Source organism: Podarcis cretensis, assembly GCF_951804945.1.
Source record: "Podarcis cretensis genome assembly, chromosome: 12".
Lineage (NCBI taxonomy): Eukaryota > Metazoa > Chordata > Lepidosauria > Squamata > Lacertidae > Podarcis > Podarcis cretensis.
The window spans coordinates 59,231,721-59,253,865 of NC_137181.1; the positions used below are offsets into that span (position 1 = coordinate 59,231,721).

The 22,145-nt window shown below is 40.1% G+C and overlaps 1 protein-coding gene across 5 annotated transcripts in view; it reads right to left on the reverse strand.

The window, feature by feature from the left end:
• Window positions 1-22,145, reverse strand: part of GLI3 (GLI family zinc finger 3) — a 260,995-nt gene that overhangs the window by 166,724 nt on the left and 72,126 nt on the right. For 4 of the 5 annotated variants that reach the window (XM_079947518.1, XM_079947515.1, XM_079947517.1 and 1 more), the window contains exon 3: window positions 1,906-2,148. In XM_079947518.1, coding sequence (XP_079803644.1) covers window positions 1,906-2,148 — 243 coding nt within the window. Of the gene's footprint in view, window positions 1-1,905; window positions 2,149-7,013; window positions 7,125-22,145 lie in introns of those variants that run through there. The other variant, XM_079947519.1, reaches the window with a different exon arrangement.

A 22,145-nucleotide genomic window follows, 5' to 3' on the forward strand; every position in this document is an offset into this window, starting at 1 on the left:
TTTGTCATGTCTACAGTATTTATGTTTCATTTCTACTTATTCAATCACTGCATTGTTACAAAAGAATCATTGCCAGGTTTTGTAGTCACATTCTGGCATTTCATAATGCTGGATTAAATTGAGCCATTTAATGTTTTCGCAGAAAACTACACTAAAACAAGTAATTTTTGGCTAGTCACCTAGGATCTGCATAGCAGGAACAATATCAAATACACTGTATATATTAGCGACTGGAAATTCACCTGTTTCTGAACTGTAGCTCATACTTGGTGAATGTTGACATCATCATGTGAAAACTCTTTGTCTTTAATCATGCTTAGTTATATACACACATGTTCCAATGAAATCATTGCTGCTTGCATGAGAACAACCAGATTTAGGATTGCAGATTGTGACAACAACCTAACAAAAATTTTAAAATCACGTATTAATACTAGAACATAGGTTTTCTAGACTTTCAGGCTTTCAAAGTTTTTCATGGTAAATCCTCTCAAAGACTTTTCAAACTAGGGGGAACTTTAAAAGCATTTGAAAAGATTTGGTGTGGAAGAAGTGAAAAGTAAAACAAAAACAAAACATACCTCTGGCAAGTTCACAAATCCACTGTGCACTAAGAGCACAGCCAGGATAAATAATATGAAAACCTCTGTGGCATCTAAACTTTTTCCTTGAATGCCAAAGAAAACTAGTGTCCCTTTTTTTATCCAACCTACATCTATATTATCAACTTCCATCTTTTATTGTCAGACTCTGTTTTAAAGACAGGCTATCCTGGTGAGACTTAACGTTTGTATGTAAGACACACTTTGATCTGTACCCTGATGAGTGAACATTCTCCTTTGCTGCTAACCCAACTAATGAAGGGATAAAATTAGCTTTTCTCCCCTGCACTCTCTTTACCACAAAAAACCCATGCACTAATCAGCTGTCCTCACTAATCAGTCATCTGGCTAATGACCTTTTGCCTCGAAACACTAACATTTCTGAATGAAGGAGTGGGGGGGAGGAGTGTGGCAAGACCCTCAGTGGTCCTTTTTAAGGGGTCTTAAGTCTCTCATCTGGTGTGAGAAACTGAAAGGTTAAATGGCAAGCACACACCCTGACTAGATGATAAATCTATAATCAAAAGGCACAGACCGACACCTCAAGATGTGCTTCATTAAAACACAGCTAAGTGATTTTCTCCCTCCTCTTTAAAAAACTAGAAACAGATGAAAAATTTGCTTGAAACTCCCCCATACTCTGCCTGTGGAGAAATCTGTTTGCACATCTGTGTCAAAGCGTCACTTGATTTTTTACTTTTTAGTATCAATGCCTGATGAGGAATTCCAAGGCTGAAACTCATTCATGTTCTCTCACTCTCTAGCTATATATTGCATCTGGGAGCAAAGCAGATGATCATGCCTGCAGCCTTATTTCAGCTGCTTGTGATACTGGTGATAAAAGATAAGACCACAAAGAATACTTTTCTAATTTCGCAAAAGGGTTCATCACCCCGCTCCTTCTCTTAACATTTCTTCCTCCCCAACCCATCATCACACCCAAATTCTACTTTATCTGTAACAAAATGCAACTAAGCAGCAACAGTTGGGCTGTTCTTCTTTGCAAAGGCTCCTGTGTGAGCCTCAGGGAAACGAGTGCTGCAACAGCAGGAGGTATCAAAACTCCATTAATTTCAATGGGATTTCTGGGGGGCTGTGCTTTTTGTTAACTTTAAGGGCATGCAGTTAACTGCTCTGGGGGACAGTTCCTTCCAGCTCCCCGCTCCTGCCAAGTTTCTCAATAAACAGAAGAGTGTTTTTAAAAGTCTTATTAATGCAATCCTTCTCAAAACCATGTTGAATGCTATGGAAGGTGACCATCCTGACTTTGCTTCCTAAAAATCAACTTGAATTAAATACTTACGGTAAGGAGGATCCATATAGCCGTTCCTGGGGTCCATGGCAAAGACTGTCCCACGGTAAGGTACGGATGGTTCAGGAAGGTGGGGTATAGATCCATGTATCTCCTTCTTGATTAATGAGGCCCTTTCCTCGCTAGATGTCGAAGGCTCCTCGCTGATTTTACTGAGGCCTTGCCCGCCCTGTGGCTGCATTGTGCTTGCGTTTCTTCTCTCTCTGTGATAGGTCTGCCCAGGACTTTCATCCTCTAGGGAGGGGAAAAAAGAGAGAGAGAGAGAGAGAGAGGTTTGGGAGGGGGAAGAGAAATTTTAAGCTCAGCTGCTGCAAGCGATCAAAGTTTTTAAAGTTTCCTCTTCCGCTAAGCACAATCTGCGCCACAATGTAAGTTCAGAGGACCAGAGACACATGTGTGGTTATGAAAGATGTCCCTGGATGCAGGTTGAAGGAGGAGGGAGAGGGGAACGCAAGCCACTCAGTGCGAGTGGCAGTTGTGCAGTAGATCATCATCACCCCATTCGCTGATGCATTTACTAGAGGGGCCATTAATCGTGCAGAAACGGACACTGGCTTGCTATTTTCTTTCCTCTGGGACAAGAAGGCTTGGAAGTTTGGGCTGCTTGACCGGGAGGAAAAAAACAATTTGTCACGAATCGCAAAAAGATGAACTCTGCTAGCAGAAACTAAATCAAGTCTAGCCACCCACTGGTGCTTTGTATTGGCTAGCATGCTCCTTTATGCCTCCACAGATGGACTGCTGATAAGAGAAAGGCTCCGCGCCATTAAACGAAGATCTCAGTTATTAAAATTAAGCCACAAAGGGCCCCTAAAAGACCTGGAGCCTCTGGTAATTACACAGAGCATACCTGGGTGCAGAGAAGTACAACAGTCTGAACCAAAAGTTTAAAATGTTATCTATAGATCTGTTGCATGTACACAACATGAACAGCATAGTCTATCTGAATCATCAAATGCACACATCTATTTGACATTTTAAACTTTTAGCTCTAATAACTGCACCCCAAATGCCTTGAATAGCCCCTGAGGGAATGACAGAATCATGATAAGGAAAAGCAGGAAGAAAAGTGATTGCCCAGACTTTCAGAGGTGTATGTATTTGAGTGGTTGTTTTGATTCTTATGAGTGGTTTAGGCTATTTTAATATACAATTATTAGTAGAATGTCAAAATGATTATGCACTTGAAAAAAGGCTCAGTCCAAGGTGTCGTTGTTCTTTCTCTTAGAAATACATTCTCTTAGAAATACATTCTTCAATACAACACATTTACCAATTTAGAAAATGTTAAGAAGCAGAAAGAACTGCATTATGATTGTTCACTTAGCCATAAAAATCCACACTACAAAACTCAAGAGGGAGAAAAGAAAGAAATGTGAAGGGGAAGAGATTTATCTGCTGACTTGTACAACAACAGAAATTCCTGAGCACAACACAGACTTCTTAACTGTGTCTCTAAGGAATCGGCTGAGGCAGCTGTTTTAGCTCATTCACCTGAATAAGCAAGCAGGATGCACCTTTAAAACACAATGGCCTCTCTCTCACCTGACCTGTTCCTGAAGTGTCCCGTGAGCCAGTCTATGGACAACCAGCCACTCCATATACAAAGAGCGTTCTCTGGGATAAAACCAGGTGCCTGTAGCATCCCAAGAGATGCCACCAGCCCAGTCCATGAAATTCACAACATAAAGGCTCTGAACTGACATGGGGGTGGGGGCTCACGGAGGATTCTCTCAGATGAAGACCAATTAGGAAATGGGACAAATCAAATGTGCATGCATTTAAATGAAAACAAGAATTGCTTCCATACCCGAGACAAGAAACCTGCCTCTCACAAGGCTTTCCAACCACCCACAGCACATCTCAGAGAAAAGCTTAAGGAAAGAGGATTAATGCAAGTGGGCAGCCATCATTTCTGTAAAATACTGTCCTGACCTGCAAAAGCTGTCTTCTAAAGTATTTCTGATGGTTCTGAATACTTTTTGTATCAACCCCAAGGAGCGGAGTTCAAATAATAGTTTTGGATATACACCTAAGATGTTTTAGACACATAACTAAAATGAAAAGTGTGAACGCAACAAATACATTTGCAAACATGTGCTGCCATACAGATACACTCAGGGAGCTGTGATAAACTGCAGCTTCTGGATGAGAGAACAACCTGTGGCAAACTCTCTGTCGTGCATGAAATGGCCCCGACTCCCATTTATTTGTTCTGAATGAGTAAAAATCAATCAAAGGAGGCCTGTAAATGAATTCAAAGTATGTGTAATAGCCAAAACTTCCAAACACAAAGTCCTCATATTGGAAGATTAAAGTATGCACACAAGCAAAAATAATGTTTCTGGCATACTGAGGAAACCAAATTGCCTAACGACATTTAGGCATCTCGTGTTTGGGAAAGAAAAAGGAGAGAAAGAGAAGTTGGGGAGAACTATGGGGTGGTTTTGTATCAATTGCACACTTTTACAACAACCTCGCAATCATGCTAAATACACTGCTACAAAATGAATCAGAAAGTGACTTTTGTATAGGCTAATTCTGCATTACTTTAAATATTATAATGTAAAATTCTTAAAATTTATTTCAAATTTGTTCCACGTTGGAGTAGCAACGGAAAGAATCTGTGACAAGTCCATTAAGTATTGCAATGCAGCTTAAGATGCTTGCAAACTTCATATTATAATACAAATTCAAGTTTCTTTTAAATTCCTCTAGTTTTAAAGAAGACGGAACTCTGTATTTCACAGCATTTTGGGAAAGCCAGCCCTGGAGAGTAAAGCAAAATCCCATGGTTTCCCCTGCTATTTTGCTTCACTATGCACAGGTATTTGTTGCATATTCTTGATTGACATTTTGTAATCTACTTTACAGTTAAATTAGTTGTGAATAGTGCAATTGCACTGAAATATCCAAAAACACACTTGGAAACGAAACAGGTAGCCCTAACCCTGAACACTTTACTTCCAGTAAAACCTTTTATAATTATATTCACTTGCTGCCTACTGCAATCTTTTGAAGGTGCAGTGCAAACCCTATCTGTTAAAAGTATATCCCATTATTGTTTTGCTTCCAGCCACTTTATATAGACACATTTAGGCTGGAACACAAGATAAACAATCTGTGTGTTTAATTTACAAGTGTGAGAAATACTAGGATGTTTAGATATTAGATGTGATTAGGTCCAGTGCTGTTTCCTTAACAATGTAAAACATTGGGTCATAACTTGGCACTGATTTCATCTTACCTGTAAGGCTGTGATCCTAACACTTCCTTGGGAGTAAAGTCCAGCAGTGGATTTACTGTCAAATTAATCTGCTTGCAGATGGAGTGAAATTACACTGTACATTAAATATGCCACCACAAAATACCATATGTGAGGGAGTTCAGCTTGTTTTGTTTTGTCTCTCACAATATATTCAGGTGTTAAGTCACTTCTTAACTGTAATGGTTTTTTAAAAAGATGAGCCCACTTTATGGATGAAACCTGAAGCCTTTACTATGTTGGTAAAAAAAAAAGAGCAAAATATATTTGATTTTAACAAAAATATGGCATTCTGTCAATAATACTTTTCTTTCACAAAAGTAACACCACTTACTGGTGATGCACAGACAGCTACCAGCCCAAACCGCCTCTGCTCCCCCCTGCCCTCCTTTTGTGTAACACAACATTTTTGTATTAATGAGAAATTCCAACGAACAAACCGTTCATTAAGAGTTTACTTCATGCCCTGCACTGCAAAGTTCCTTTTCAATGAGGGCAGATGAAAAACTTGACAGCACACACACTCCAGAATACAAATAGCCAAGTGGTTTGAAATTGCACTCTCTATATGCTGAAAGGAAAAACTTTCCGTGCAATAATTCTGCATGCTCTTATAACCACAGTAAAACCACTTCAGCAAGCCAAAAGGTGAAAGCTGTCTAATCTTGTTCTATTTCAGCTGAATTGTTCAATAAAATTTAAGAGTCAGTGCAGACAAGCTGCGCCAGGCCAAATTATTGACAGAAACAGACAGTCCACCATGGCAACAAGTGGAGGTCTATAACAAAAATGTAAGCAAACAAGCCACTTCTTCAGCAGCATCTGCCAATCGAGACTTGAAGCCAAAAACACAAAACTGTTACTGCTTGCTTTTTCCTGTGTTTAAGATGTGTAGTCTGCCATCAAAAGACCAAAGTCTATTTTGCTTCCCCACCCCCAAAAGAGAAGTTGCAACAGGCCAAATACCACCAGAATGTCAAAGGGCCAGATTCATTTAAGTTACAGGGTAGGTTTTTTGTATTTGTAAACGCAGAATTATTTCACATATTTCTTCATGTTTATTCTAGGCTAGGACAAAAGAAATAATACAGCAATAACTTCAGTTTTATACCACTTTCCACCATTCCACTTGTACTCCCCCTCTGTTTCCAGGGATCAATCCAGGAAGCTGTTTAAAATACCTGGGATGTCCCACAGCATATATATTTGACAGGGACTTTTTTCTATACCTGCAGGCTAGATTAAGAGAAGAGCACATGCAGAGTGTTTTTGCCACATCAACTCCCCTGAACATGAGGCAAGGCTAACATATCAAGTGAGCTAGAAACTTTGCAGTTTGAAGTGTTTGTTCTTTCAAGGAATATATTAAATGTATCATTTGTGTAAATTATATACAGCTGTTCAGACAGACCAAGAATTGGAGAATTTTACCAGCAGAGATATTCATCGCCAGAGCTATGCCTGCCCAACCCCCTTAAAAGTCTAAATTTTGCTTATCCCACTTAAAAGAAAAGGGAAGCACAGACACGTTTATGCACTAAAGTCAGCTTCTCCAATAAACTTTTCTGCTTCTTTAAAACATCATGGAAAACCCAATTTCAAACAACGAAAACTTCCTCATTTCCCCAAGGCACAGATTTAAAAATAAGTTCAAGAAGGTGTCTCAAGTTATTTGGCTGGGAGGGGATGCTCCAAAGTTCAAGTCAAATGAACAAGCCATCTACTAAGCCTTTGAGTACAGGATAATATATTTATTCACATTATTGCATTGCAGGCACTTAAGGAGGCTGTTTTACCTGTATTTTTAAAAAACAGAAACAGACAAGGTACTTACAACTCAATCGAAAAGATCTTGGCTTGCTCTCTGGAACCTCTCATCTTGACTGAAATTCTCTAGCTACTGGTGTGTGGACATTCCTCTCTCCTCACTTTTTCCCTCTTCTTCTCCCCCCTTTCCTCCCTCTCTCTCTCCCTCAGTCTCCCACCCTCTCTCTCTCTCTCAGAGGCAGCGCTTCTCCCATTAGAGGAATTAAAATTGGTTGGTGCCATGCTAAATTTAACAAGCTCATTAGTATTCTTCCTGTGTGCTTGGTAGTGAACTCTCCCTATTCAAGCCGCCCTCTCAAGCTGAGGGGTCAGGCGGCTAATCATTAAATCAAACTAATGTCACCCTATCACAATCAGCCCTAAGAGAAGGAGGGTTTATTATTTCAGTTTATGCTAAATAAACGGTTTTACAAACGGTCTTCGAGCAAGGTCAACAGCATCTTCAATTACAAGGCAAACTTAACAAGAGTTGCTATAAACCAAAGTGCTCCGTATTGACTTAAGCGCGAGCTCTGCTCCGCAGATTGCCACCGGCAGGCTTGTACAGGAATGCATATTGTAAATTTCTTCTTCATCATCATCTTCTTAAGGAAAGGGTAATCTTTTCTTTTGCCAGAATTGGTGACTTGCGTAGAGACTGCTCATTCACCTCTCCCCATCCAGCTTGCTGCTCAGCTCAATTCACCCCACACAAAGGCTGAAGACCAGACCTCAATGGACCGAGTGAAACATGTTCAAAACTAGGCTCTCTATTGTGACTGAATTTCTTAACATCTTTTCAAAAAGCGGAGAATGCCTTGAGGCTAAAGGAAGAAACAGGCTAATGGTGAATTGGGAATACTGAGCAAATTTCAGAGCCCTTTCCTCCTAGCTTTTGAGGTTGAAAGCAAGCTCTATCCTTTCAAGTTTCAAAGTCCTTTTTCCTCCCGCAGTGTCACAGAAGGATTTGAAAAGAAGGTAATTGTGCTCACAGTCTCCCTGATCAGAGCTTACGTCCTATTTCTGGTTTTTCGGAATACTTCTCGCAATAATGGTGCATATAGCTCAATCCCTTAACCGGCCTGCACTCAGCAATTGCTCATTAAATGAACAATTGCTGGTATAAAATGCCTTTTATGTTCAAGGTCTGGATATAAGATAAGCATTCTAGTTCTCTAAATTTAGTTTACTAAGGAAACTCACCATCATTAAATTATCCAAATGAAGGCAGAATCTCTCCTAGCAAAGTAGCACTTATGAGAGATGTTCATTCTTGCCTCCCCCGCCCCCCAAGACTTCAGTGCTAAAATGCTTAATAGAATAATATACAACTAATGGGGAATAATTTTCCTGCATGTAAGAAGAGGTCTACATTTTCGAAACCAGGTACTTCACTTTTGAATTATGTAATAGAGCCATAGACCCATTGGCTGTATGTCTGGCTTCCCATGTACTCTGATGACTCATTTTTGTCCCTTCTTAGAGTTTGCTGAAACTGACTGTAACTTTTCTTTCTGGTAGCAAAACGGACCTGTAGACCTTATAAACAAACTCTAGAGTGATTAGTGCCCCCTATCTTACACATGGAAATAAGATCTGTTGAAATCAATGGGGCTTATTTTCCAAGCAAGCATGCAAATGATCTGGCTGTAAAATTTGGTTTACTGTAAGAAGCAAAGTTTCTAGGAAGGCTTCTTCATTCTGGCCTTATGAATGTTTACCTTTTATGAAGATATTCTTAAACGAAGCACTTTCAGAATATAGACACAAGAAGGCATTCACAAAACAGATTCCCAGCCCATCATGAGCATATGAATCAAAATTATCACAGTGGGTTAGATAGCAAACATTGAACTTTATTTATATGAGGTGCTTGAGTATTGTACAAACATTTTGCACCTTACAGCCAGTCTATACTATCTGAATGAACAATATTAGAATGTATAGACGCATATTCTTCTTTGTAATGGATTTTCAACTTATCAGTAATTTCTAATACTTTTTTGGCACTCTGTGGATTGTAAATACACAATGCCTTCACTATCTTTTATTTTCACACTTTGATAATTCTAGGGGTGGGGAGCTTATATTTTGCTTTTCTTTCCCAGAACAGTTTTAAATAGTTGTGGCTATGAAAGAAAAATAGGGGGAAATGTAGACTAAGAAACGAATGGGAGACATTCAGGCACTGAACCTGATCCTCATACTGACTGCTATATGAGAACGGAGAATGATAGATATTCTTGCTGAATTTCAAGGAACAAGTTACATGTATACTAGCTTATAATCATAAATTCTCATATGGGAGCAGGAACATGGCCACTGATGACAACAGTGTCGGGGTGCAAATTAACATTATGTAGAGGAAAGGTCCCCAAACTGAGTTAGAAACATTTTATCGGATAATATATCCCCTAAATTTAATAGTCTCATGTACTGAACACACTGCATTTCCAGTTGTGCTCATTCTTTAATTTCACAAGTGTACAAAGAGGCTGAAATACTCTCTTACAATTGAACTCCCTTCTAGATCACATCTGCAACGCCTCCTCAATTTCTATCTTCAAATCTTTTTTTAAAGCCTATCTTTTTTCCGTGTAGCTTTTCCATAAGCTCCTTTTCTCCCAAGATTATCCAGCCCTTTAGGAGTCTTTACTGCAATTATAAATATAACCTGTTTCTTTCATTCAGTGATACTCTCTACCAAAACCTAGATTGTCAGTCCCTTTCTGGCAAGACCCTTTCAAGATGTATTGTTTGTACAACACTAGGCACATTGCCAGGCCATTCAAAATAAATAAATCATAATACTTCACAGCAGAATGATTCTCAAGGGAAAGATTTGTGAGAATGTGTGGTTGTTTTGTGGGTGGGTGGATGTGTAACAGAGGGAGAGGGAGGGAGGGAGACACACAGAGAGAGAGAATATGTGGGCATGGTCTCAGGTATCCCCCCTTGTGAGGAACACCCCACATTCAGAAAAAGGTTCATGTTCATACGTGTTCAAACATGCAGTAAACTTCTGATCACATCCACTCCTAGTCTCTATTAGTCTAAATGGCACACATATGGGTATTTTCTCAATGTGCACAATATTCAAACATTATTATGAGCTCACAGAGGTAGAGGGGATGGGTAGGGGCAGAGAGTGCAGTCCTATTACCTTTAGATGTGTCCCAGTTTATCTTGTGTGTAAATGGACCTGGGGTTTCCTACCACCTCTCCTGGGCTTGATGGACGCATGCCTTCTCCCAGTGCACAGTTCCCTAAATTTGCTCCCACGTGGAGTGCACAGGTCAAATGGAATATGCCTCACAATGTGTGTGTACACTATTGCTGCTATTGAAGTTTGGGTTTGTTTGTTTTTTAAAGTTCAAATATACACAGCATAATCAAGCTGAAAATTTCTGAACTCAGTGCTCAACTGTTAAAGGATATTCTGATAATTATGGGCCCTGAAAGAGCTTCACTACAAGGAACGGTGACATAGTCATCTTCAGACAGATTTTGAGTAGAATTAAAGGCAGCAAAGTAAATATGCAATCTAATGCTCAAGCCCCACTGAAACTAGCAGGAGCTTCACAAGAGAGCATACCCCTTGTCTATTCATAAGAAGACGGGCTTCTTGCGCCAAAGGTCTTAGTTTTTTGTTTTGTTTATTTATTTCTATATGAAACCTGTATACCGTGCTTCATCTAAAGATCATGGGGCCATCCTTACCTGCACCAAAGCACCAAAACTTGACAAAGTTTGGATGACTGAAGAACTTTACTTTAAATCAATTATCTTCTAGAGCTGCAAAGCGTAACATATTTATTTAATGCTTATTAGGTGTTGTATTAAAAAAATATTCCAGGCATCATATTGGATTTAAAGCTACAATAATACAATAAAAATCTGCAATAAGACCAAAAAATCCAATCAAGCACAAATACCCCAATTACAAAACCACAAGCAAAATACAATATAAATCACAGGACCTAAAAAGAAATAAAAGCAACCATCAAAATGCAGAAACTAAAACCACCAACACTCCCACAGGGAGTGAAGCATGATCTGGGGGAATAGGGAAGTCTTTCTGGTGTTAGGCTAAGATACATTGCATAGCCTGGGGTGTGAGAGGAGACCCCCAAAAAGGTCCTCTCTTGCATTTGCAGAAGGGCCTCCACAGAGGACTTTAAATTATGGGCAAGTACATCTGGGAGCAGATGTTCCACCAGGTAGCAAATCCCAAGCCAGGTAGGATTTTATAGATCAAAATCAGTGCTGGAAATGAACTGAAAGCCAGTGCAGGTGAGAAATGATCAGCATAATGTATTCATAACGCTTTGTTAACACTCCAGTAGCCCACACTACTGTATTTTGTACCTGCTAAAGTTTCTGGACCATCTTCAAATGCAGCCTCGTGTACAATGCAGTCCAATAATTCAAATGGGAGGACATCAAATATGGATCACCAGCCATATTATCCACAGAGGTGCCAGATCTGCTTCTATGAACCCATATATTAAAAAGGTAAAGGAACCCTGACCATTCGGTCCAGTCATGACCGACTCTGGGGTTGTGCACTCATCTCGCTGTATAGGCCAAGGGAGCCGGAGTTTGTCCGCAGATAGCTTCCGGGTCATGTGGCCAGCATGACTAAGCTGCTTCTGGTGAACCAGAGCAGTGCACGGAAATGCCGTTTACCTTCCCGCCAGAGCGGTACCTATTTATCTACTTGCACTTTGATGTGCTTTCGAACTGCTAGGTTGGCAGGAACAGAGACTGAGCAACGGGAGCTCACCCCGTCATGGGGATTCGAAGCGCCGACCTTCTGATTGGCAAGTCCTAGGCTCTGTGGTTTAACCCACAGCGCCACCCGCGTGTATTTGGAAAGTGCTAGTTTGAGGGCTATGGCGACACTTCTTCTGAGTAGGGATGGAGAGGAATTCTCTTTGCTTCACATTTTAAATACAAAACTACCTAAGTGGCACATTTCAAAATAACACACAAGCCACAAAATACAGCTATCCTTCAGCTCACACTACTCTGAATTTTGTGGTCCACTTCTTCAATCAAATAATGTGTACAAAATGAATATATCTGGTGAAAGTGTACACAAAAATGCATGCATTAGTGAAAATAGCATAGAAAACCCCCAAAACTGAATTTGAAAGAAGAAAAATCTCAAAAACGAGAGGACACATAAAACGGAAGTTGAAAAGGGAAGTCAAGAGGGTTAACTCTCTCCAGGATGATTGGAGATTATTCAAAACTACAATAGTAGAAGCTCAGTAGTAATGTACACCATTAAAAGTTTCCACACTGTTGTCATCAGTGGCCATGTTCCTGCTCCCATATGAGAAATAGAACTGCTAGATCCTAAAATTAAGAACTTGTCAAGAATGTATAACTTGCTGTTGAAATGGAATACTCAGGATGAAACGGTGAAATCTGTTATGATTAAATGGGCACAAGACGTTGGACATAATATTATGATGGCTGACTGGGAACAGTTATGGACCACAGGTATGAAATTCACGGCATGTAATGCCTTAAGAGAGAATATAATGAAAATGATATACAGGTGGTACATGACACCAGTCAAGCTTGCAAAAATCTATCATCTGCCCGATAATAAATGTTGGAAATGTAAAGAGACCGAAGGTACATTCTTTCACCTTTGGTGGACGTGCCCAAGGATTAAGACCTTCTGGGAGATGATCTATAATGAAATGAAAAAGGTATTTAAATATACCTTTCAGAAGAAACCAGAGGCCTTTTTCCTGGGCATGGTCGACCAATTGGTGCCAAAGAAGGACAGAACTTTCTTTATGTATGCTACAACAGCAGCAAGAATACTTATTGCAAAGTATTGGAAGACACAAGATTTAACCACCCGGGAAGAATGGCAGATGAAGGTGATGGACTATATGGAACTGGCAGAAATGACTGGCAGAATCCAAGACCAGGGAGAAGAGTCGGTGGAGGAAGATTGGAGGAAATTTAAAGACTACTTACAGAAACATTGTAAAATTTATATCTGTTAGAAGGATGTTGGAATAATATTATATGATTGTGGTCTCTTCCAACTCTATGATTCTATGATTCTATGATTTTAGCAGGAATGATATAAAGGATTTGGGAATAACTCACTGTTAATTGGTGAAAGGAGGGAAAGTAAAGTTACATTATATTAAGACAATTTACAGGACAAAAATTTTAAAAGAGGGAAAGGATTTGCTGAAATGGATAACTGACCTAGAATACAAAAAAGGAAGGTGTGAGGAGGTCAAGAAAATAAGCTAATGAAAGATTAGTAATGAGAAGATCTGATGTATTTTTCTTTGCGTTTTTGTTTTTGTTTAATGGGTTTTATTTTTCTGTGTGTTTTTTTTCCGTTTTTTTTATACTGCGATGTGTTGTTTTGTTTTTGTTTAATGTGGTATTTTTTCCTTTTCTTTCTGTAATTTTTGAAAATTTAATAAATATTATTTTTTTAAAAAAAAAGTTTCCACAAAGGCCACTAGGATACCAACATGCTTAATGAGCAGAGTCAATGAAGAAGTTAGAAGCAGGAAGAGTTCCTTCTGCAAATGAAAGTCTTGCCCAAATGAAACAAAAAAGAGGGCCAAAAAGTGGCAAAAACAAAGCAAAGTAGACAATAAGGGAGGAAAAGAATTGATCAACATATCATGAAAAACATTAATACCAACAAAATAGTGTTCAAACACATTAGAAGCAGGGAACTAGCAATGGAGACAGACCTCTGGGCAAAAAGGAGTCAAAGGTGAGATAAGGGAAGAAAAACTGAGATTGCAGAGAAGATGAATTCTTTGAATTTGTCTTCACTTAGAAAAATGTAATGCAGATCCCTGTGCATGAATATTACAGGAAGAGTGTCTGAGGAACTGAGACAAAGAAAGGTGACAAAAGACGATATTCTAGGCCTTGCATCCACCTCAGAGATGCTAAAGAATTCAAATGTGAAATTGCTGATCTCCTAAGAAAAACATGTAACATGTCACAAAGATCAGTTGTCATACCTGGTCTTGTCATACCAAGACCAGGACATGGACAATGTAACACCAGTTTTTAAAAATGGGATCCAAGAGCATCTAGGAAAGTACAGGCCAGGAAGCTTAATGCCTACTCTGGGAAAACCAAGCAGCTTTATTAAAGGCATTACCCAGCATGCACAATAATAAGACGCTAAAGAAGAACCAGCATGGCTTCAAGAAAGGCAAGTCCTCTCAAAACAACCTTTTAGAGTTATTTGAAAGTGTCAACAAGCATGTGGAGAGGGATAATCCAGAATGTGTTGCATACTTTCAAAAAGCTTTTGATAAGGTCCCTCACCAAAGGCTCTTGAGTAAACTTAGAAGCTACGGGATAAGGGGACAAGCCTTACACACTACAGGGTGTGTAGACTAGGAGTAAACTGTTCGCCAAGTGAGTGCCCCAAGGGCTGTATTAGGACTGAAGCTTTTAACATTTTCAAAATTATTTGAGCTGCAGGGAGAGTAGTGAAGTGCCAAAGTTTTCTGGTGATATCAAATTGTTCAGGATGGCAAAAAGCAAAAGGGGATTTGAACAGAGTTCCAAAAGGATCTATTCAGAGTGAGTATAAGCACATTAAAATGGCAAATGCATTTCAATGTATGCAAATGAAAAGTTATGTACACTGGAGCAATTGAAAATAAAATGGTCAATATTATAAAGCCATTAAACAAATTGATGGTGTGAACACACTTGGAATATTGTGTTCAGTTCTGGTGGCAATACCTCAAAAGGGGTATTGTGAGGGTGGGAAGGTTTCAGAGACAGGCAGCAAAAATGATCAATGGGATGGACCAACACTCATGAGCACAGGTTACAACATTTAAGGATTTTCACTTTAGGAAAAACTTGTTGGAAGTGATAGCAGTGCGTAAACTATGCATGTGCAGAGAAGAGGAAACTCAAGTTCTATGTGTTCGTAATGGAACTGGAGGGTCAAATTCCTAAAATCTAGTGAAAGGTTGGACTCTCTTCAATTAAAACCTCAACTCTGGATTTGAGACCATAATTCCTATACAAAAGTTATTTTATATATGACATATATTGTAACAAGGTTACAATATTTGGTGTATTATAATTTAGGAAAGAACTGGGGAGGGGAGAACATGACAGAGATATATACATTATGCATTAATATTGAGAAAGTGGGCAGAGAAAAGTGCTTCTCATACCAATATCCAATCATCCAATAAGCAGCTCAATATTGGAAGATTCAGGAAAGAAAAAAGTAAGTATTTATCCACATAGTGCCTAGTGAAACTATGGAATTTGTTGCCACAATGTGATGGTCACAGTGTTAGAGGCTCAGATATATAAACTAGGCACCAAATGGCTCCTTAAACCAGGGTTACAGGCGCCAAAACGAAAGGCCCAGTTGCCATTTTGGAGCCAGACGACATTTTGGTTCCTGAAATTCATTCTGATTGTACAGATAAAATATAGTGGACAGAATTCTACATGTTGTGTGCGAAAACAGTCAAGATGATCCCCAGGAATGCACCTCCAGATGGTGGAGACGTCAGGTGCCAGGGCATCTTCACTTGGTCGCAAGTGGCCAACAGCCAGATGCGAAATGCGCATGGCAAATTTCGAACATTGGATGGTCACCAGCTTAGATAGATGTAAAAGGGCAATGGACAAATTCAGGGCAGAACAAGGTTATCAATGGCTAGTAGTCATGATGGTTGTCTTGTATCTCCAGTATGAGAGACAATACACTTCTAAATAACAAATGCAGGAAAACATGATTGGGGAGAGTAAACCTGCTCTGTAGAATGATCTCAGAAAGTACAGAACCTGTTTTAAACCAACTTTGCTTTCAAGGAGGCTTAACTCATCCATCGTCTAGAAAACCATGTCAGAAGAGGGGCAATTATCTGCCTGCATTCATTGATCTTTGATCGAAAAACTGCATTTGGTATTTTTAACCCCACTAGGTTAACAACGAGTAAGACAAGAAAGCACCATAACAGCAAAAATCGGTTCTCATGGGATATTTTTGGGGATATTTAGAGTGAAAACTGTAAATGAGGGGTGGGAAATCTGTAGTCTATGAGTCTACTTAGGCCCAGAACAAGCCCCAGTTTGGCCTGCAAGGTTGTTTTTTCCAAACCACACCCACCTGCTCCACAAATGATGTCATGTGCAAGTAGCAGGTAGGGCTGTGGCTGTCAATGTGCTCCCAACTGCGCAGCAGCAAGAGAGGCTGATTGCCAGTGACAGCAAACCAACTGGAGCTTGAAGTCACCGCTGCTCAGCTGACAGGTGCTGATTTCAACCTGCATGGGATTGGCTGCTCTACCCAGCCAATCCTTAAAGGGGCTTGCAAAGAACAGGGCAGGGCTCTCTACAAGCCCCTTGATCACTGCAAAGAGTTCTGCTCAGTGTGAACGACCTCCTAATCTATAGTGTTTCAAAGCACCACACGGGGCTCACTGTGATGTCAGGCAGCTGACAGCCCACCAGTCAAAGTTGTTCTGAGAGGGCAAAGGGAGATGCGGATCTGGCCCATCAGCCAGATTCAGTTCTCTGCCCCGGTTGCAAAGGTAAGAGACTAAAATCTGGAGACAGCGTTTACTGCTATGCAAGGGGACAATAAATTAGAACTGTTCAGCAATGAACAGCAACACCTTGATGATTCTAACCCTTTTCTTTTAAGAAGATGTCCCTGTAGCATTCTCTGGTTCGTTTTCAAAGGCACCATGCTAACAGCTCAGAGGAAAGACAGAAGAAACACATACAGTGGTACCTCGGGTTAAGTACTTAATTCGTTCCAGAGGTCCGTTCTTAACCTGAAACTGTTCTTAACCTGAAGCACCACTTTAGCTAATGGGGCCTCCTGCTGCTGCTGCGTTGTCGGAGCATGATTTTGGTTCTCATCCTGAAGCAAAGTTCTTAACCCAAGGTAATATTTCTGGGTTAGCGGAGTCTGTAACCTGCAGCGTAGTAACCCGAGATACCAATGTATTTTTTTTAAAAAATAATATTTATTAACATTTTAAAGACTGTAAAAGAAAGACAAAGAATTAAACAAAACAATACAATGCAATGCAAAAACAAAAATACCACACAACACCAACCCCCAAACATTAAATTAACAAAACCAAACAAACACAATTTAAAACACATCTAATAAGTTCAGTATCTTAACTTTCATTTACTTGTTTCAACGACCTCCTCACACCTCCCTTTTTGTATTCCACTTTAATTAACTGCTTCAGCAATTCCTTTCCATCTTCCTCTGTTTTCTGTCCTGTAATTTATCTTAACATATTCTAACCTTATTTTTCCCTTTAATATATAATTGTCTTAACATATTTTAACTTTATTTTCCCTTTAATAATCTATTTGTACTTAATTCCTTGTAATATTTTTACTAAAGCTATATAGCTCCTTTCCAACATTTTTCTAACAATCATTAATTTTACAATATTTTTATAAATAGTCTTTAAACTTTTTCCAATCTTCTTCCACCGACTCTTCTCCATGGTCCCGGATTCTGCCAGTCATATCCGCCAATTCCCTATAGTCCATCAACCTGGTGATCTTCTGTCCGACGCTCTTAACTCTTTTCCAAGTCCCTTCTGCGAGTCTTCTTCATATTTATACATGAACTTTACTTTGTCTTCCACTGAACTTATTTTCATTTTCCTTCCTTTGAGGGTAAAGAGTAGATCTCGGGGAAACTCCCACCTAAAGATGATTTTATTCCTTCTCAACAGGGCAACCAAATCTCCGTAGATAAATCTAAAATCCGAAAGGTATTTCAGGACGTCTTTCAAAATTTCCACTCTTGACTGTTGTTCTTCTAAGTTCTTCTGGTATTTCCAACAGTCTCTTATTTTGTTCTTCTCTTTTTTCCCTCCTCTTCCAAGTCCGAAGGCTCTCATAGTTTTAATCTCTTCTTGACCCAAGTCCCGATCCCAAAAGTCATCAAATTCCTGTGTAAGGAAATCTATCAAACTTTCCTTCTCCAGTTCAGGTAGGGCTCTGATCCTCGAAATCTGATTTTCTTTAAATTCAATCATAGCAGGCATCAACTTTTGATCATCAAATTGCATCTGTAAGGCTAGGACTCTCTCTCTCTCTCCAATTGTGTTACTTTAGGTTCAACGGCAATAACTTCTCCCTAGCCTTCCCCGCAGTTTGCCATGTCAAAGTAGATTCCTGTGTCAGTTTCTGAATAGTTTCTATATTGGTGTTCACTTTTGTCCCAAATTGTCAATTTTGGTGGTTGCCACATCCACCTTTTTGTGAAGCTGTTCCAGTGAGTCACTTATCTTACATAATACAACCACTAAGGCCTCTTCTGTCAACATTCTTAACCGATTCAAGGTCCCCAGAATCTCACAGGTTTTTATCTTGCAGCTGGAGATTCCCCCAGCTCAACTCTTGTGGCAGTTTCAAAAGCTTCCTCTAGAGGGAAACAGTTTCTATTTGTATTAGTCCTTTTAAACTCAATTCAAACAATAAAGTTAGTTTCAATTTTCTGTTACTTTTACTCCTTTTTAAACGCAGATGGAGACCATGGAAACAATGTATTCCTCTTATTTAACTGTCAGTGAACGTTCTAATCACGGTCAGTCCTGTTGGCAGCCCGTTTCCAGGATCGGAGCGGTGGTATATTAACACTGTTCGCTCTCTCCTGCAGGTATACTCAGTCCAAAACCTTCCCCCCTCTTCTCCTGCCACCAAGGGGGGTTTAGTATTTTTTACTAATGGAAATTTAGTCCTTTACAATAGGCTTTCCGAGACTTCAGCTTGCATCCTCATTGCTTCAATCTATTTACAAAAGGGGAAGGTGGACTTCCTGTTTTAGACCTCCCCGTTTCGGCACCAAATTAAGACGTTTAAAAATCCAATTCTCCGCTCTACTCACGGGTAGTTGCTTTAAGATCAAATTGTCCACAGGAAAAAGTCAGCGCTCTCCGGCAACAGCTATGCGGCTTCGCTCCGTGGAAGAAGCAGTCAATTCGAAGCACTGCGCCGCTCACCCCACGTCGATCCGGATCCCCGAAACCAGGTCTCCCCGCGAGTACGGGAGGCGCAAAAGGTGCCAGCCGAATCCCACGTTCACAGGCTTCACCCGCCTGTGATTTCTAGTGGGTCTCCGCCTTTGCCGTGGCGGCCAGACCCAGATTTCCACGAGGCAAATTCCTCCCGATCAGAGGAATTCAGCCATTACCGGAGGTGCTAACCCGGAAGTGTCTCCCGAGATACCACTGTAATTCCAGGATACGTACAGAGTTTCAATTCAATTGAGCTTCTAACTAACAGTTGGGGCTTAAAGACATAGCCCATGAAAAATCTCCGCTAGATTTTTTTCTCCATGATATATTTGGGGGGGGGGAGAGAGAAATAAAGTTAGTTGCAGTTAGTAAATACCCTTAAGTTGCAATCACTTAAACACTCTTATCTCTTACAATAATGTAAGGATCTAATCACCACCCTCCTTCAACTGTATAAAGGCTGGGCCTTTATTCACCTTTTTGTCCATCTCTCCTTATTTACCACTCACAGAAAGCTGAAAAGGGTGGGCGGGAACAGAGATGACTGGACCTGTACTCATCAAGTCCAGAGCAGCTGTGGAATAGAAAAACACGTCCCCTTTCACACCTTGAGGTTATCCACCTGGAGTTTGTGTCCTGTTATTTCACAGTAGGCTCTGGATGAGTCACAGAATTCATCAGCCTTTCTTTAACATAGAGCCAATGAGCAGGAGGCATATTAACCATCTTTGGTAGTCTAGTCTCAAATAGCACCAGAGGGAGGAAAAGTTAATCAATAGTCAAAAGGGTAATCAAAGTTTAACAACGTGAGTTCTGCTGGATCAGTCCAAAGGCCCAACAATTCAAGTATCCTGCTCACACAATGGTCAACCAGATGTGTAAGGCAAGCCCACAGCAGGACATGAGCACATGTCCACTCTCCTCACTCATGCTCCCAACAACTGGTATTCAGAAGTGGAATTCCTCAAATACTGGAAACTGTACATTGTGACAAGTAACCACTGAGGGATTAAAAATCCAAAAGGTTCTCAACGGTGATTATTTGATGAACAATGAAAGGAATTAAGAGTGGAGATGCATAAAATACTAAATTTAGGTGCTTTGGACGAGGCTGAGGCTGGAAATATATAGCCTTTGGGAAGGAATGCAAATGGTGATTTGCCAGACCAGAAGAGGGAAATGCTACAGTTGGAGGTGGCAGATAATGATGATGATGATGATGATGATGATGATGATGATAATAATAAATTTATTTATTATTTATACCCTGCCCATCTGGCTGGGTTTCCCCAGCCACTCTGGGCAGCTTCCAACAAAATATTAAAATACAATAGTCTATTAAACATTAAAAGCTTCCCTAAACAGGGCTGCCTTCAGATGTCTTCTAAAAGTCTGGTAGTTGTGAAGAGGATCTCTGTGCCAGAAGGAGTGAAACAGCTAGGTGCTGGGGCCGTGATGCTGGGGGGGGGGGATACATCAGTGGAGAGACTGGGAAGTGTCCTGGGCTGGCAGAGATGGAGTTGAGAAGAAAAGGATTCTGCATGCAATTTGGACTGAGGTTAGAATAAAAAAACTACTAAGCCTCTTGCAATACTTTTGGAAGAAGAAAGGAAACCACATTTTTAAAATAATAAGGACAAAAAACCATGGCCAACAGGAGATGGGACTGGAAGATATGGATTTGGATGTGAATTAATGAGTATGCAATAAATGAATTATGGATTATTGTCTTAAAACATAACCACAGCGAAGAAACTCTTGAGTAAATAAAGATGTTTCTTAATATTGGAAATAAAGTTATGATGTTGGACTGGAGGAAGACTATTGTTGACGTTTATCTATAATAAGAATTGGAGAAACTCTTTTGGACTTCTTATCTTGACAGAAAATGAATGAACTGGGAGAACAGACGCAGGAACATCTGGATATTACTCTGGATTGAATAGTTGACTATTCGGAAGAACTCACAGACAGATAATGGGAAGTCCTTTTTACTCATTTCTTTTTCTTCCTTTCTTTGTCTTTCTTTTGCTTTTTACCCCTTTATTATTTCCTTTAATATTCTTATCTCCTTGTTTCATTTTCCTTTTCCTTTCTGTTGTTTTTCTTTCTGTTCCGTTCTGTTCCTGCTCAGGGACAGATTCCTGTTTGGGGTTAAAGGTAAAGGTAAAGGACCCCTGACAGTTACGTCCAGTCATGAACGACTCTGGGGTTGTGGCGCTCATCTTGCTTTACAGGCCGAGGGAGCTGGCGTACAGCTTCCGGGTCATGTGGCCAGCATGACTAAGCAGCTTCTGGCGAAACCAGAGCAGCGCACGGAAACGCCGTTTACCTTCCTGCCGGAGTGGTGCCTTTTTATCTACTTGCACTTGGACGTGCTTTCAAACTGCTAGGTGGGCAGGAGCAGGGACCGAGCAACGGGAGCTCACCCCGTCACGGGGATTCGAACCGCCGACCTTCCGATCAGCAAGCCCAAGGCTCAGTGGTTTACACCACAGCGCCACCCACATTAACTCCTTAACTCGGGGTTAAGGAGACGTTAACATATGGATGAAGGTGATGAGGGGCAGGGTAGAGAAGATCTCTCAAGGTGGGAGGATGGGGGAAGAAAGGGAAGCTTTCAGGTGAGAGCCGGGAGGGTTCACTTCTCTCGGTGTGGGACAAGATTCAGGTAGGTAGCCGTGTTGGTCTGACACAGTTGAAATATATTAAAAAATTGTCCAGTAGCACCTTGGAGACCACCTAAGTTTGTTCTGGGTATAAGCTTTCGTGTGCAGGCATACTTCTTGCGAAAGAAGACTTTGTATACTTTTCTGTCTCTCTTCTTTTTTTTTATTACATATTTATTAAGATTTTTGAATACAAATCCATAAATAAAAATCGACATTACTTATATCATAACATAGTTTCATCACTTCTTTGGACTCCCTCACATCTCCCACTCCCACTTACATCGTTACAAAAGATTTTTTCCAAGCAAATTACCCACTTGTTTACAATATTTATCTCCGCTCATTTAGATGAAATCTAACAATTCTCCAAAAAATTTATATTTTCCTTATTCTCACTTATCGTCAAAATCAAATCTAATTCAATGGTAGGCAATTATT